The following is a 16,392-nucleotide window of genomic DNA, read 5'->3' as shown; positions in this document are numbered from 1 at the left end:
ACTCAACAAAACAGAAAGTGTGAAACTTTTCAGCAGAAAACAAGGGAAGGGGTGGTCAAGGAAGCTCAAAGTCACTTGTATGCCAAACTATGGATTGTCATTATTTTTAATTAAAGATTAAATGCAAGTCTTACAGTTTAGGTTTGATTTCCACTTAATGTTTTCTCAGATGCTCTGATTAAAGGAAAGTACAGTGAGCCCTTGGTATCCACTGGTGTTTGGTTCCAAAAACCCCGTCAATGCCAAAATCCATGGAGGCTCAAGTCCCATTATATACAATGGTGTAGTAAAATTGTGCCCCTTATATGAAATGGTGAACAACTCAAAAAAATGCTAGAGAGAACCTAAGGATCTGTGAAATGGTAAGAGGCTATCCATCAATGTAATGCTCATCGTATGACAAAATCTAGGTTTGCATTTTGGAATTTACACACACACACACACACACACACACACACACTCAAATATTTTTAAGCTGTGGCTGACTGAGTCTGTGGATGCAGAACCCATGGATACAGATGGCCAACTGTATGGAAAGAGAAATTTATGGATGTCTAGGGAGTAGGCAGAATGGTTGAGATTTCAAAAGCAAAGGTGTTGTTGTTTTTCTTAAGCATTTCCACTCTTAACACCTTTATGTATTAAGGGGCTTTACAGTCTGTTTTTATTTAATGTCAACACTCATAATTCTGGCTAGTTAAAGGAGAAGACTTAAGTATACCTACATATACGCCCAGATGGTAGGTTAGATAACAAAGCAAATAAAAACCTTTGTGGTCTCCGACATGTTAACACCTTTTATGCATGTTTTGAACTGTCAGGGCTACTTAGTTCAAGACGTGCAATGTTTGAAAGAGTGTGTTCAAACACAAAATGTCAGAAATATGAGCCTAGATTGTCATGACACAAAAATTCGGCAAACATACACGGGGCGTCACAAAATGTATACACCTTAATAGCTTAAAATTGAGAGGGGGAAATAGAATTTATTTTTAAAAATGTATGTACCTTTAACAAGATTAAAGATTTCAATAATAGAGAAGTGTCACAAAATGACAAGAGAAACTTGAAGTAAGGTTTGTAACTCTGCGCTTTGACAATGCAAGCAGTGTATTGCTACACAGGGACGATAATTTGAACATCTTACATAAAGTTGAAATTTACAATGGATTTTGTAACAGATTAAATCTTTATTATAATATTTTATTGCATATTAAAGTATTTCCTTTAGCTGTGTGTGAGAGTGTATGTATACCTCTCATTTCAGCATAAAATACAAATTTAATACATTGAATTGTTAATTAAGTACTTGGATATTGACTCTTGATTACCATTAGTTTCTTCTTGTCATTAACACAGAGAAAGATCGGATTTCTCCTACAACTGTCTTATTCTTTCTCCTCCATGGTTCCCTCTCCTAATGAATTGACTTCAGTGAACTTCATTCCTGGCCACAATGTATTTCTGTCCTCAATTACTGGCCTTATTTTTTAAGGATAGCTGCTTAAAGAAGTGGAGACTTGGGCCAATGGTAGCCAGTAGACCAATTATGTAACATATATGTACAAATTAATGGCACACATTAGACCCATTATACAACATACATATGCAAATTAATGACTCATGTGCCACTGATTTAACGATCCCTGATTCTTAAGTTCAGCCAAGAGTCTCGGGCTGAACTCTTTCCTATTCCTACCATTAGAAATGACATTGTAATCTCAGGCATCAACGGTGTCCCCTTCCCACTCCATCCCATATCTCAAACTTCTTTCATAGCTCTCTTGCCAAGCAGCATTTTTGAAGGGATGAGATCATTTTTGTTCAAGAAATACACACTGAAAGCCTCTTTGGTCCCATGGACCTTGGGATCTTGGCAATTGATTTTTATAGGGGTTGACTGTGGCTGTAGACTGTTTTCAAATGGAGGGACTGGCTATCGCTTGTCTCCACGCGGCCCCATGCTGGCTTCCAACAAAGACAATGATTTATGGACATGCCTATATTAGTCAGGCCTTTCACCTCTCGCCATTTCCTCTAATCTGCCCCAGACAGAAGTATCGCTGTTTCAGGAAGTACCAACAATGCCTCTTTGCATAATCAGAAACGGCTTCTCTAAATCATGCCATGAATTCACTAGACAGCAACTGCCCAAAAATTACTGTAATGATGACAGGACCATGTTTCATGACAGCACCGCTTCCAAAGAAAACAGCTGGGCCTTTATCAGGATGCTAAATAGCTGTCCAATTTCCAAACGAAAAAGAAAGCAGCAATTTTAAATGTAAGAAGGCTCCAAGAGAGAAGCATGAACCTCAGCAGGGAATCCGGGAAAAGCAAAACAACTTCTACTGAAATGGTTCAAGGTCTAGACAGTATAAACTTTTTAAAGGGGGATATCCAAACATATAAGCAATCAAAATTAATCCCTGGATTCTATACACACATAAACATATATGTACTGTAAAGTGCATGGTTATAGGTATGGATGGTTTTAATGTGTGTTTTAAGCTTATGTGTTAAATTGTTTTATGTGTTTAGTTATCTATGCTGACCCCAGCTCAAGCTCTGGGGAGTGGTGGGTAAGAAATAATAATAATTATTATTATTCTGAAAACATTTTTGAATAATAAATAATATCTGAATGAGAGCTGTACTGCTTCTTTTTTAAAATGCACCAAGTAGTTAAATAAAACAAATCTGCCGGCTCTTCCATGTATGCTATCAAAATAAGAGGTGCTTCAGAATGATGAACTCAATTTCAAAGAAGGATGTTTGACAATGACATGTTACAATTGCACAAAAAGTTACAAATGACTTAATGAGTTATCAAGTTGTCAAATTTTATTAACATTTTGAGCCAGAAACAAATCTTTAAAATAACCCCTCAAATGGGGGATATCTCATTTGGCCTTATGTTGTAAATAAAGGAGGTTCGGGGCTGTTTGTGTGCTGGGAGAGGCATCAAGTGGTAATAATTTGAAACTCCACCCTTTTCAAGTGACAAGTTTCATTCATGGCACGAAGATATACTAATTTCAAATCAAGTCCATCTTTTTTAAACATCCTGCACCGTAAGTATATGCCTGGAATGGGAGTGAAAAGATCACAGCTGACAAAAGAAGGTAAACTTTAGGCTGATATGATAGAGGGCCACATAGTGTTGTCTGGTAATACCTGGAGTACAGTCAGCTCTCCAGATTTGCGAATTTAAATTTTGCATATTTTATTTTTCGTAGAATTGATTAACTCTAATCCTCTAGTATGACTATACTAGACCATAGGGTCAAACTCCAGCACATTGACCATCAAGTCACACTGGATGACCTTAGGATTCCTGGATTGGTATTCTCTCTGATTAAAAAATAGCCTTTTTTAATTCAGTTTTCCACATTGGCAGGAGTTTGAACCCTACTGAAAGTGGAAGGCCTACTTCAATTTCCACAGACATTGTCTGATTTTAGCTTTTGATTTTAGGTTACATCAACTGCATCCCTGGCTATGAACCTTGTAAACTTCCACTGTTCTACTGGCTTTCACCTCAACTTTGTCCTGTTTGTATGGAATTTGATATTTGATATTTGAACATGGAACATAAGTTTCTAGAGAGGTATTATCTCACATTTTAAAAAAGAGAGTATTCACATTTTTTCCACTGTCACAAGGGTCCTGTACTCTTAACCCCTGTATTACCTGCAAGGGCGTGTAGCCCTTGGATTAAAAAAGAGGTTGCTCCATTCTGCAATGCTTTCTGAGGCACTGTTCCAGTACAGCCACATGACCATTTATTTCCATGCAACTAGAATTTTACGGAATAATATGATCAAAAGAATGAAAGACTAAATAGCATATGATCTATATTTAAAACTTTCCAACTGTTTTCTTCAAAGAGCACTCAACATAAGTAGGTTGTTCTTAATCATGTTGGGTATGTAACACCTCCTTTTGCTCTTGATCTTTTTAAAAATTATTTTGAACATCTAATTCCAAAACTGTAAAGATTACTCTTGGCATTTCAAACATCTGTTGGTCAAACAGTCTGTGCTGTTTTCTGATTAATATAAAATTTGAAAAATACTGCGTCTTTTTATTTTTATTTATTTACTGGGGGTATTGAGACGTTCTGAAACAATCAGGATCGCATCTCTTCACAAGACAATGGAAACAATGATATAAAATGTGTGATATAAAAATTACTTACAAAAGAGGGATCTCAACAATTAGTTGAATGAGGCAGCAGAGTAACTCTTCCATAAGGTCTTCACATTCTACTCCTAAAGAAAATAAAAAGAATCATTATGGATGGAAACTTTAATATTAGTAATTGTGCTTCTTTTCCTTTACATTTAATACCTTCCTCGCCCCACTTATTTTGCTTAAGCCTGTTGTTTAAATATCAGGCTGAAAGGGGACTAGATTCACTCAAACTAAAAAAATTCAGAAACTTCAGATTTTTACCGTTATTACCATGGGTAAAGTATAAGTGTGGCAAAATCTGGCTTTAGCTTTTCTGGAAGAAAGGCAAAATCCTGTATCTGAAACAACTGAAAAATGGTAAATATGCTAACAAAAGGAACTTAGGTTTGGAATTAAATTATTTAGTTGATAAAGTCCTTGACACTACCTTTTCTGTATTTTAAGAGAAATATTATATTATTCCCATTGTTTAAAATAAATAATGAGGGTTTACTTGTCCAAGGCAGAGCTGGATAGTCTGGACTCATTGATGATGCAACCCAAGTCCAAATGTCCACACCCTGGTTACTATTAAAGTAAAGATAAAGGTTTCCCCTGACGTTAAGTCCAGTCATGTCTGACTCTGGGGGTTGGTGCTCATCTCCATTTCTAAGCTGAAGAGCCGGCGTTGTCCGTAGACTCCTCCAAGGTCATGTGGCTGGCATGACTGCATGCTGTTACCTTCCCGCCAGATCGGTACCTATTGATCTACTCACATTGGCATGTTTTCGAACTGCTAGGTTGGCACAAGCTGGAGCAACAGTGGGCCCTCACTCCGCTCCCGGGATTTGAACCTGGGACCTTTCGGTCTGCAAGTTCAGCAGCTCAGTGCTTTAACACACTTCGCCACCGGGACCCCTTTAGCTATAGATATACTTCTGTAAACTAACAATGAGCCCACCTCTATTATCCTTCTGATCCTGATGCTAAGGACAAGAAGGAAAGAGGAAGCTGGCGGCTACAGAAATATTTTGTTTAAAAAAATGAAACTTTTTCAGTTTTGTTAGCTGACATATGCCTGTACAGACTATATAGCACAAACACAGCTATGTTTAGAAGACATGCATCCAGAAATGCTGGGGTGGCTATTATATCTCCCTTGCCCACATTGCAGACTCTGAGGGAAATTTTTCAGATCTAGAGGCAGTGTGGCATAGTCTTAAGATTATGACTATGGACACCAACCTTCAAATTGGCCATGAAACCCCACTGAGTGACCCTGGGAAGTCATTCTCTCGACCTCAGAAAACCCAGTGACAGGGTCAACCTAGGGTCAGAAATGACCTGAAGACACGCAACAGCAACATAAATGCTGGCCTTGGATCTGCAAGTAGCAGCAGTAAGGGAATTTCAGTGGGTGGTCATGACCCACAATTGGGACACACCCCAGTTAATGATAGGCTGCAGCAGCTTCCTAAGGTTAAGCTTCTATTAGATAAAGAAAAAGATGGAGCAAGACGAAAGAAAAACAAAGGCAAAGTTGCATGGAGAAAAGAAGAGAAAGTTGCCACACAACACACAATTAAGTAGGCCCTTCTTTCAGTTTGGGCCTAAAGGCAAGTTCAGGGTCTGAGAGGGTTAACGGCAAAAGCTGTCCAGAACGTGCACAACTGACCAAGGGAGACACAATTAGTGATTCTTACAGCAAAGCACTTCCGTATTAAAGTACTATCAGCGCTGCACACAGCTGAAAAAATAAGTCGTGGGAAGTGGTTTTTGCTTAGATGCAATCATTAAAGCAAAGGCCTTAAAATGTAATTGCTTTCATTTGACTGCTTTGTGGGGTCCAAAAGCAACAGGATTGCCTTCTTTCCCTCCTTCCGCTATGTTTACTTGGGGGACATGTCAGTCATTTGCATCCAAAACACCTTCATGTTTGCATACATTCAGAGAAACAGTGAGTGCTCTCCAATGCAAGGCTTTGTAGGACTAAATGCTGGCAGAAAGGGAATGTTATGTGCCATCATTATCCAAGCTTCACAACATCCCAAATGAGGAAATTATCTCAATTTTATAGAAGGGTAAACTCAAGCAGGAAACAATCAGCTGGCAGAAGATCACAGCGAAGCCGGGATCACACCAAGGAGGAACTCCAATTTCCTGGCTTCTGGATCCCTGTTCCAAACCAACAGACCACACACAAACACCTCCTTTTTAAAAGATGTCATGTTGTCTATTAAAACAAGACAACTAAGTACCACTTTTCTTCAAACAAAATGCTATTACAAGGTTCTGCTATTCTGATTAGCAGGGAATTGACAGTCTGGTAAGGTTTTGCCTGCCAGGAACCAAAGAGCTGGAAGCGATTTTTACTCTTGTTTTGGGGATGTGGCACCAACCAGAAATAGTACAGATAAACTACTGCAGTTATAAACTGTAAGTGAGAAAAGGGTGGGGAGCTGTGACCTTAGATGGACTGGACATAGTGGGGAGGGGGTTGCAGAAATCCAAGCATCTGGTCTCCGAGGATTTGATGAGGGATCTACGGCTTTGCTGTCTACTGTAGGAATCTATTACTGTACTTCCAATGTGCTCTTCTTTTGTAAATTTGAGTTCATCTGACAATAATAAATCAAACAAACATTTCAAAAAAGTCATATACTTCTAATGCAGAGAAAACCAAACCTCGCAACAATGAACTCTGGTTTCTCATTTCTTGGGGAAGTGGGGAGAACCTATGCCACTAAATGAAGTGAGAACCAAAACAAATGTCATGAAGATATGGGTAAAATGTTTGCCTAGATAAGCTTTTTACTTGTGCCGTGTTAGGTATTAAATGCATTTGCCATAAGTAAGAATTGGGACACAAGCACAGTATAGATCCATACATGAACAGCAAAGCCATATATGGAGTGCATTTCTATGTGAGAAGGAATGCACAGAAAATGTATATATAGTGTGAAAGATTTATGTATCTGTTTCTTAATTAATTCTATAGCTGTCAAAAGCTCACTTTGGCTTCCTGGCATGAATAAAAGCATTATCCTTAGCCTCCCTTCTTGGGGGTTACTCAACTTAGCCAGAGGATATTACACCATTTCAACATTTAACTGTTCATGATTTCTTCACAAAAAGAATAGGTTCCCAAACACTGAACACATTATTTTAGTGAGTCATTTTCACTTGAAACATCACCTAGCCATTCCAGGCTTACTTGTTTGGGACATGTGAATGCTGTTTTTATCTCCAACAAGTCACTCAAGGCAGTTAACAGAGCAAAAAATGAAAGAAAACAGCACAAAAATTTAAAGCAATCTTGCACATATAAAAAAAGATAAACAGCATGCATACATCAACACAGCAGAAACTGCCAATAAAGTATTTTTCTGGAGACTAAAAAATGAAGCAGTTCCAATAGCATTGTAGTTAAAAAAAGGAAACAATGAGGAAAGCCAACATTAAGAAAATCAATAACCAAATCAGAATTCACTTTACCTAGGGCCTAAAGGATAAAAATGGCAAATTTGTTACTGGATGACATGCTTTTCAGGAAAATGCAAATATTCTCAGTAGTCATCCACCCAGTGATGGAGAATGGAAATTAAAAACATTACTTCTTAGAAAACCTACCACCACCATAGTCCATATAATAATGCAGTTATCAAACTTCAGTGTTACTAAGGCATGAACAACTGTGCAACCGTAACTAGGAGCTGGGCATCCTTGCTGTAATTCAGCTGGTGCTCAGTTGAAGGTGATTAATAGGAGTTCCATGTTTAATAACAATCAAAGCACCCAAAATTCCACATCTTTATTTACAGAAGATGTGCAGCTCCATCACTCCATGTCCCCAGAGCATTTTAGTTCAGCCTGCCCTTTTCATAAGCCCTCACCAGTTCCTTTACTGACTTTGTGACCCCTCTTAACACCAATTATTGTTTTGCCTGGCTTAGAGGAAAAGGAGAATGAGTGGGCATAAATGGCAAAATGAATTTGGATGGTATATCTTGATATATCCTACACTATTTCCTGACAGTAGGCCTCTTGACAGTAAGCAGCTATGGGAAGCATGCTGGGCTCCGCCAGTAAGGTGCTTCAGAAAGCCAAAAGCAAAACAATTCTGAAAGCATTGCTTTCTGATTCTTCTCAATAAGCAAAGGCTTTCTGATTGGTCAGAATGGCGTATATGATGTCATTTTATAAGAGTGCAGGGGGGGAAAGCCTAAAATGTTGCTCTTGGTGAAGAATTCAGCCTCCTCTGTTTGTTAAATGGCAAAGAGCTCTGGAGTTTCACACCAGCTGGGAGGGAAAGACAGGAAGCTATGCAGGCACTGAGCCAAAAATAACACTGTGCAGCCTGGGCAAAGGACCCCCACGGTTTCCTGTTCGCTCCAAAAAGTTTACCTGCAGGGATTGTAAGGGCTTAAATTATACTGCCATTGCTGCTAGTGACTGCTGCATAAGCCCTCAAACTACATTCTTCCTCGCTGCCCTATCGACACAGATAACATTCCATAGCTTCAGCTGCTTGATATAACGTTATAGATCTACACTTGACACCATCATTTTATGCAGTTAGATTTCCACCCTGTAATTAAAATCTTCCATGGCATTGTACTGCCATTCTAGTTTAAATTCTCTCTCATTCCCATCTCCTTTCCAATCACCCCACATTTATCTAAAAAAAACTGTCTTCTAAAAATCTATACATCCATTACACTTTCCCATTTTGTTCATCATCTCCTCTAATATATTTCGATAGGTTCATAAGACTTCCACAATCACAACGCTTCTGATACTTGACTATCTCTCTGGCTATGAATTTAGCAACAAGTATTTTCTGGAAATGTATGGATATCTTTCAAGGAGCCACAATGGTAGAGTCCAGCGAAAGACAAGCTTGCCTTGAAGTTCATGCATGTACTACACAGAGAGGAGTGTGGAAGGGAACAGTGATTTCTATTGGAGAACTTAAGATTTGCAATCAATGTATGAAATATCTGCAATCTTTATTGGAGTTAAGTGTGGAAGGGCTATTTGCTTTTAAAACTCTACTTTTGCAAAATTCCTCCAAGCAATTCAATACATGCTTCTTTCCTGTAAGTGGTTAATAGCACTTTGGCTACGTAAGAATAAGGATACTATGAAGACCACTAATAAAAATATGAATGTGCATTCATCCAAGGAATAATGGAGTATGGTAACTAAGAACAGCAGCACTAAGAGATACAGAACTGGGGCATTTAAGGGCAGACCTTTTAAAGACATGGAGCCTTCTGCAAACATGTGGTGCTATTTTCTCCTTAGAAGTGATTATTAAATATTTACCATAAGAGCCTGGTGTTCTGTCCTCACAAGTAAAATGAAGTTGCAGCTCTTCTTCTGACATCTGAGAGATCAACACTTTGAGCAGGCAGCAAATAATAAACAGGGCATTGTGAGCCTGCCAGATAAAGAGGTGACTAGAAGAGAAACAGAAGTTCCAATGACACACACAGCAATTAAACACTGCAGTCAGATACTGTATCACAAGCCAGAGTACTCCTGAAGGCTTCTGAGGTAAGCAAAAATCTACTATATATATTCATGTATAAGTGTTGACATTTTAGTCCAAATTAACCCCAAAATCTGTGTTGATTTATCAACAGGTCCATATAAATATTAAGCTTTAATTCTTATAAAAAAGGAAGATTTTCTGAGCGGCAAAAGGTATGAGCTTAGTGGATTCTTGGAGAACTTAAAAGAAGCACTTACCCCCTATAGTCTCTCTGCCATGGTTCTACTTCTGACCCTTTTGAATGTCTGGGTGGAAAAATGGTGGTGGCCAGAGGAAACAGGCCCCCTTAAAATGGGTTTTTGTGCTTTCCCTTCTCAGAATAATGGCCCCTTACTTTATACACAAGTCATATAAAACACACAGTGTTGACCTAAAGCAAAAACTATGTGTTTTGATACATTAGGTTGATTTATCACACAAGTATATATGGTAGGTCTAGTGTGAGGTAAAACAATATGTGCAAAAATTAAAAGAGAAGGTGTTTAGCTACATCTTTAATTTGCAAAAAAAGGACACCAAATAATAAATATAGTAGTGTTATTAACAATCAGCATCTTTACATGAGTTCAGGACATGGGCTAAGTAGATTCTGAAGTCCTTTCTATTTCATTAATAACACCAAAAGCAACGGGGACATCTGCGTCTGTCATCCCCACCCTATGAAGTACATTTCATGCACAATCTCCAAACCAATTGGCCCAGCCACATGGCAAAAATTAAAGCATTTTTCTGCAAATAAAAAAGAATTCTACCTCTGTTGGGATGGCGGGGGAGAGAACATGTACAGTTACATTTTCTATCCTATCCAAATATGGTGTATTCTAGAGATAATGCCCTGGATTTAAAACAAATAGAGGTTTAACTGCAAAGCTTCATCAAGCTGGTTTGTAAATACTCCCAAAAATAATCACTTAAGCTGAAAAACAAATGTTTATTTTGCAAACTAGACATCTGGCGGCACAACGTTACAAGCGATTGCAATGTTCTAAACAGAAAAAAAATACATAAAATAATTGCTAAATCATTATCTAAAACACTTCTAAGCTCCAAGGAATTTTGAGTCACAGACTATAAATGTAGGAAAAAAGCTCTGGGACACTATTTTTATTGTCTCTTCTTCCCACCTCAGCAAATATATGGGACAGTATTGCCCTTGGTTAAGAGGTAGGCCAGAGATTATTACCAACTTACATAAGCAAGTGTTTGTTGTGCAACTGGGGACATGCATCAAAGTCTATTGAGAAAACACTGCTTTCCAACATGAGATCTTATCACCATTATTTTAAAAAAAAATCAATGCTTTTGGCTGAAAATAATCATACAATCAGAGGTAGAAGAGACCCCAAGGGCCATCCAGTCTAAGCCATTCTGCCCATGAAGTAATATGCAAAAAGTACTTCTGACAAACGGCCATCCAGCCACTGCTGAAAAATCTCCAGAGAAGGTGGCTCCACCACACTCCCAGACACCATATTCCACTGTTAAATAGCTCTTACCACAGGAAGTTTTTCCTAATATTTAGGCGGAATCTCTTTACCTGTAGTTTGAATCTGGTTTTCAGAGCTTTATGGAATAGGACACTTACTTGACATCTTTTGGGGACCTGCCAGCAGATTGTGCCAGGAAGGTGCCCATAAAAATGGAAGATAGCACCATGGCCTAGTTTCTACTTGACCCTTTTCAGCTAATGGTGCCATTCAATGCAATACAAATGTAGTGCCATGATTTTGATGGCAGTTAGGAGATAGCAAAACCCGTTATCATAAATGAAGGTGCTTTGGGAGAATTTTGCACTATGCCGACAAGAAATTTCAGACAGAGCTTGCTATAATAAAAGAGATGCACACAGACCCCGAGCTTTCCCAGCACAGTTTGAGATCTATCAGAAATGCTTAAACTAGCATTTGCATATTGCTAGACATGTGGGGTACTTGGCAGTCATATCACTAACTGATAACGTTTTCATGTACTTAAAAATCAGCAAATGTGGCTTAAAAGAAAACTCACAAACATAATGTACTTACTTTTGACATTCTGCTGAAATTTTTAACTCTTTGGTTCTTGAAAGGAAGACTTTAATCAGGGCCGCGAGATTTCCTGTCCGAGGATTGTTCTCCACTGGGAGGAAGAATAGAACAGGTTACATAGCATTTTAGATGTTACAAAGCCTGTTTTAGGTTTCAGATATTAAAGCTACAATCCAATGTACAACCTTATTGCCAAAGAATAAGACTAAGCCCAGTGATATTTATTTCCTAGCAAATGGGCTTAGATTTAAGGTGCTAAAAGAATGAACTTTCATAAAAAGGAGAGCCTCTTTAAATTAGGTGCTGGAAGAAAGATGGGATATAAATTTAAAGACAGACAGTATTTTATGCATAAGTGTACATGAGAAATTGGCCATGGCTGTCAATTAATGTAATTTAAAGAGTTTTAACCAAAAAGTTACTCACAGTTAATTGAAATTTAATTAATCAAATAAGTGATGTAAAATTGCTTTTTGCATAATCATTATTATTTATTTCATTTATTTGTCACCTTTGTCCCAGAGTGGGGCCCAAGGCAGTTTACAAAAAGAAACAATTAGAATCTAAGAATAAAATGTCAAAGACAATTAGAAATCATGACATTAATTATTTACCAATTGTTTAGTGAAGAAGAAATGTTAAAAAGTTGAGATTTCATGACTTTTTTTCATCTAATGTTAATAAACTGGATATTATGCTACATGCTCTTTTAGAGGTATCTGCATGTTGGACTGTCCTTGAGGTACTACCATGGGGGCTGTCCTGATGAATTTCTGTACTTTTAACCATTGCGAGCTTCAAAAGAGTGTGAGAGTTCAAAACAATGTGAATTAGGTATTGTCTTAAAAGAGACATTCCCTTTTCTCACAATAAGGCAGAGCTTTCCACATTGTGGACCGCAACACTCAGAGGCTGGTTGCCATGGAGAAGTAGGCAGAGCCAGCTGCCGTTTTGTTGAAGAAGTGCAGTGTTTAAAAAAAGGTTTCAGTCTGTGCTCTGATGAGGCACAGGGAAGATTGATCCTAGGTTGAGGGGATCAAGGAAGACTCAATTGTTCATTTTGAGTCGGTTTAAAATAAGTTTGGTGACTTATTTTATGTAGTCTGTGTCCTGGTAAGGAACAGAGAATCCGTGATCGTATATCACAGGGGTGACTGTGGTTTAAAAGTAGTAGAGGATGAAGTTCTAACTACTTTAAGTAAAAGAAGTGACACTTTAGGGAGTTTGACTCACCTTATTCTAGTATTGTAACTGTTAATGAAAGTGCCTCTAAGTGAGAAACAACAATTGTAACCACTAAACTCTGTGCCTGAATAAACTTGTTATTGTTCCTCTGACATCTAAGCCTCTATCGCATATACAGTAGAGTCTCACTTATCCAACATAAACGGGCCAGCAGAACGTTGGATAAGCGAATATGTTGGATAATAAGGAGAGATTAAGGAGAAGCCTATTAAACATCAAATTAGGTTATGATTTTACAAATTAAGCACCAAAACATCATGTTATACAACAAATCTGGCAGAAAAAGTAGTTCAATACGCAGTAATGCTATGTAGCAATTACTGTATTTACCAATTTCGCACCAAAATATCATGATATATTGAAAACATTGACTGCAAAAATGCGTTGGATAATCCAGAACGTTGGATAAGCGAGTGTTGGATAAGTGAGACTCTACTGTAATATAAACTAAGTTATGCTACTATCTAAAGTGAAGAAGAAGAAAGAAAAAAAATAAAAGGTCTCCTCTCTGAGTCTTTGGTGGCTGCATCTCCTCAAATTGGTGGCAGCGGTGGGATAAAAAGATTCACCCCTGCCTGAAAGAACCTTAGTCGTTATTAGCTCTTTGCAGACAGAATGAGCACTTTTTGGAAACAGCAAACCCTCAGTTGGCCCTTCTTCCCACCTCTTCATCAAACCTACTGCAAAACCTGTGCTGTGATATGGTCCTTTGGCGTATTTCTGCAGCTCTCTCAGTACAGACCAATGATGTGGACCAAGAGTAAGGAACTGTGCATTAATGCACATCAGTAAGCAACACAGGGGGAGTCGGATGAAAATTCAGTGTAAACTTATTATTTGTGGTTGCAATCAAAAACTCCCACAATCTCTACTTTTATAGATCAAACAAATTCATGAAAACTGGGCCTCTCAACAGCTACCTGACACAACAACCACACAGTGCAAGCCAATCTGACACATACTATATGGAGCTACATGGCTTGGCAGAAATGCCCCAATTAATAATTAACACTAAAATAAATCTCTGTGTTCAGAAGTAATTTGCTTTGGTCTGCTTGCATAAAGGAAGCATTACGTTTAAGTTTTAAATAAGATTTAAACAGCATCACATTTCATAATCTTGAAAAAGGCAGCTGAGACAGATTTCAGATCCCTTTCCATATTCTATCTCCATTTGTACCGCCTACGCATATTCTCTTTTGAATAAAAGCTTTAAAGCTTTTTTTTTAAAGGGAAAGATGAAAAAACAACCTGTTCTACTACAACTTATTATAGCTGTTCCCAAGCCACTTCCTGCGACAGCATGCAAAATAAAGCAAAAACCTGTGAAAACTTTATGTTCAAACAGCACATGCGGGTACAATATGTCTACATCGAGAGCTGGAGTGACGACTGGCTTTTAAAATTCCAAGCACAGAGTGCAGATGGGAGGTATTAAATGCATCACAGATAGAAAGGTTTATAGAGCAGTGCAATTTACTAGGAAAGTTGACAATATGAAGAACACAGAAATAAATGCCAACATCAAAATAGCCTCCTACCTAAAGACTTGCAGACAGAGACTGCCGCTTCTTCCAAAAGCTTTAACTCGGCACTGAGGACAAAAGAAAGCAACTCATTAGAATCAACACTCTGCATTTATGGATCATGACTAAAACAACCTAATAGTTTTTTTTTTATTATTTAAGGGAAGCAATTAATATCTGGCATGATGAAGCTACAATTTCATTCTTTCCCCACCCAAGAGCTCAGAGTAAGAGAAATTTTTTAAAAATTCACTTATAAAAACACATATATTCGATAAAATAGTTGAGATGTAATAAAGCACAACAAAAGCAAAAAATTTAAATGATGTTTTATAATTGACATTTTAATTATGTGCTTTAACTGCAATTTGTTCTTATAATTGTTGTTTAGGCATGTAATGATTGGCATTTGTGAAGCCGCCCTGAGTCCTCGTCCCCCGCGCCCTCGGGGGTGAGAAGGATGGGATACAAATGTATGAAATAAATGAATAAATAAATCATTGTTGCTCTTCTCTGAACCCACTCCAATTTGTCCATATCTTTCCTAAAAATGAGGTGGTAAACTAAGATGAACTACACCATTCTTCTACACAACAATTACCCTATATACTCCTAAGTTTAGAAATATTAGTAAAAAAAAATCAAAACACCTAGGTCAACTTATCCACAAGTCAATGTGAATAACATATCTCAACTTTATCAAATACAGAACCACCCCCTTCTCTGAGTAGAGGCACAAAGGCAAGAGCTCGGTCCATTCCGGAAGAATATAAAAGAAGAAATGTGTCAGAAACCTCAATCCCCAAATATTAGCAGAGTGTTAATCAACAGTCTCAAATCAAAACAGAAGACCAATACAGATGTAAACATTAGCAGGATAACACAGTAGAGAAGCCAAATATCTGTTTCAGGATCATAAGTGAAATATCATAATTTTCAGAGTTGAATCAGAATTTGTAAGTCAAGGTTCCAAGTTAAATCCAGAGTTCAAGAACACAAGATAGCAAGAGTCTGAGGTGGTAGCTTCAGCCAATTAATGATTTCAGCCAGCAATGAGCTTCTTAAATCCTAAATTCACAGATGCTACCTGTTGCTGGCTCACTTCTCAGCTAATCTTAAGGACCTCTCTCTTTGCAGGTCAGTGAAAGCTGGAACAGTTAACTCTTCCTCAGTCTGCTCAGAGGAACTTGCTTGCACTTTAGAATGAGAAATAGTAAGATGAGAACTAATAACTACTCTTCCATGAGTGTTGCTTCAAGCTTGGTGGAAGGAGCTGCTGGGCACAACTGGGCTCCACTTCGACTGCTGAGCCTTCCACCAGCCTCTCCCTAGCCTCGTTTTCTGAGCCATCCATGACAGAATGACCTCCTCTACCTTTTGCCATGTCACCATTTCAGATCTTTTTGGAAGTCTGGGCAGGAAAATGGCAGTGGTTGCTTCCAAGGGTAGCTGGCCTGCTGAGGAGACATGAGTGCATTTTCTTCTCTGAAGAATGAGCCTTGACTTATCCACAGATCATATTCAAATCCATAACCTTGGCCCAAAACTTGCCATCATTTTATACATGAGGTCGGCATATACTTGAGTGTATAGGGTAGTTTTCATAGCTTATTTCACATCCTCCAGATCTATCGGACTGCATCCATCTCTCCACATTTGTGGATTTAACCTCTATGGATGTAATTACTAACAGATTATTTACAATTTCCCTATTCCATTTTTAATAGGGATTTAGATAACATCAGTGTTCAACCTGAGTTTGTGTTCAGTTAAGTCAGAGTTAGTCAGCAATCAAATCTTGGTCGGTGGGAATAAATCAAGCTGGTGGCATGGCACAGGCATTCACTCAGACAAAGGCAAA

The 16,392-nt window shown here is 38.1% G+C and overlaps 1 protein-coding gene across 4 annotated transcripts in view; it reads right to left on the bottom strand.

The window, feature by feature from the left end:
• The window catches only part of dym (dymeclin), a 191,032-nt gene that overhangs the window by 138,532 nt on the left and 36,108 nt on the right, over positions 1 to 16,392 (bottom strand). For all 4 annotated transcript variants that reach the window (XM_008102762.3, XM_008102761.3, XM_062972565.1 and 1 more), the window contains exons 4-7: positions 14,547 to 14,599; positions 11,758 to 11,851; positions 9,505 to 9,638; positions 4,202 to 4,274 (exon numbers count right to left, since the gene is read on the bottom strand). In XM_008102762.3, coding sequence (XP_008100969.1) covers positions 4,202 to 4,274; positions 9,505 to 9,638; positions 11,758 to 11,851; positions 14,547 to 14,599 — 354 coding nt within the window. The remainder of the gene's footprint in view (positions 1 to 4,201; positions 4,275 to 9,504; positions 9,639 to 11,757; positions 11,852 to 14,546; positions 14,600 to 16,392) is intronic.

The sequence above is a fragment of the Anolis carolinensis genome, chromosome 2 (genome assembly GCF_035594765.1).
Source record: "Anolis carolinensis isolate JA03-04 chromosome 2, rAnoCar3.1.pri, whole genome shotgun sequence".
Classification (NCBI taxonomy): Eukaryota; Metazoa; Chordata; class Lepidosauria; order Squamata; family Dactyloidae; genus Anolis; species Anolis carolinensis.
Note: the sequence above shows the minus strand (reverse complement) of the source record. Positions and strands in the feature narration are given on the sequence as shown.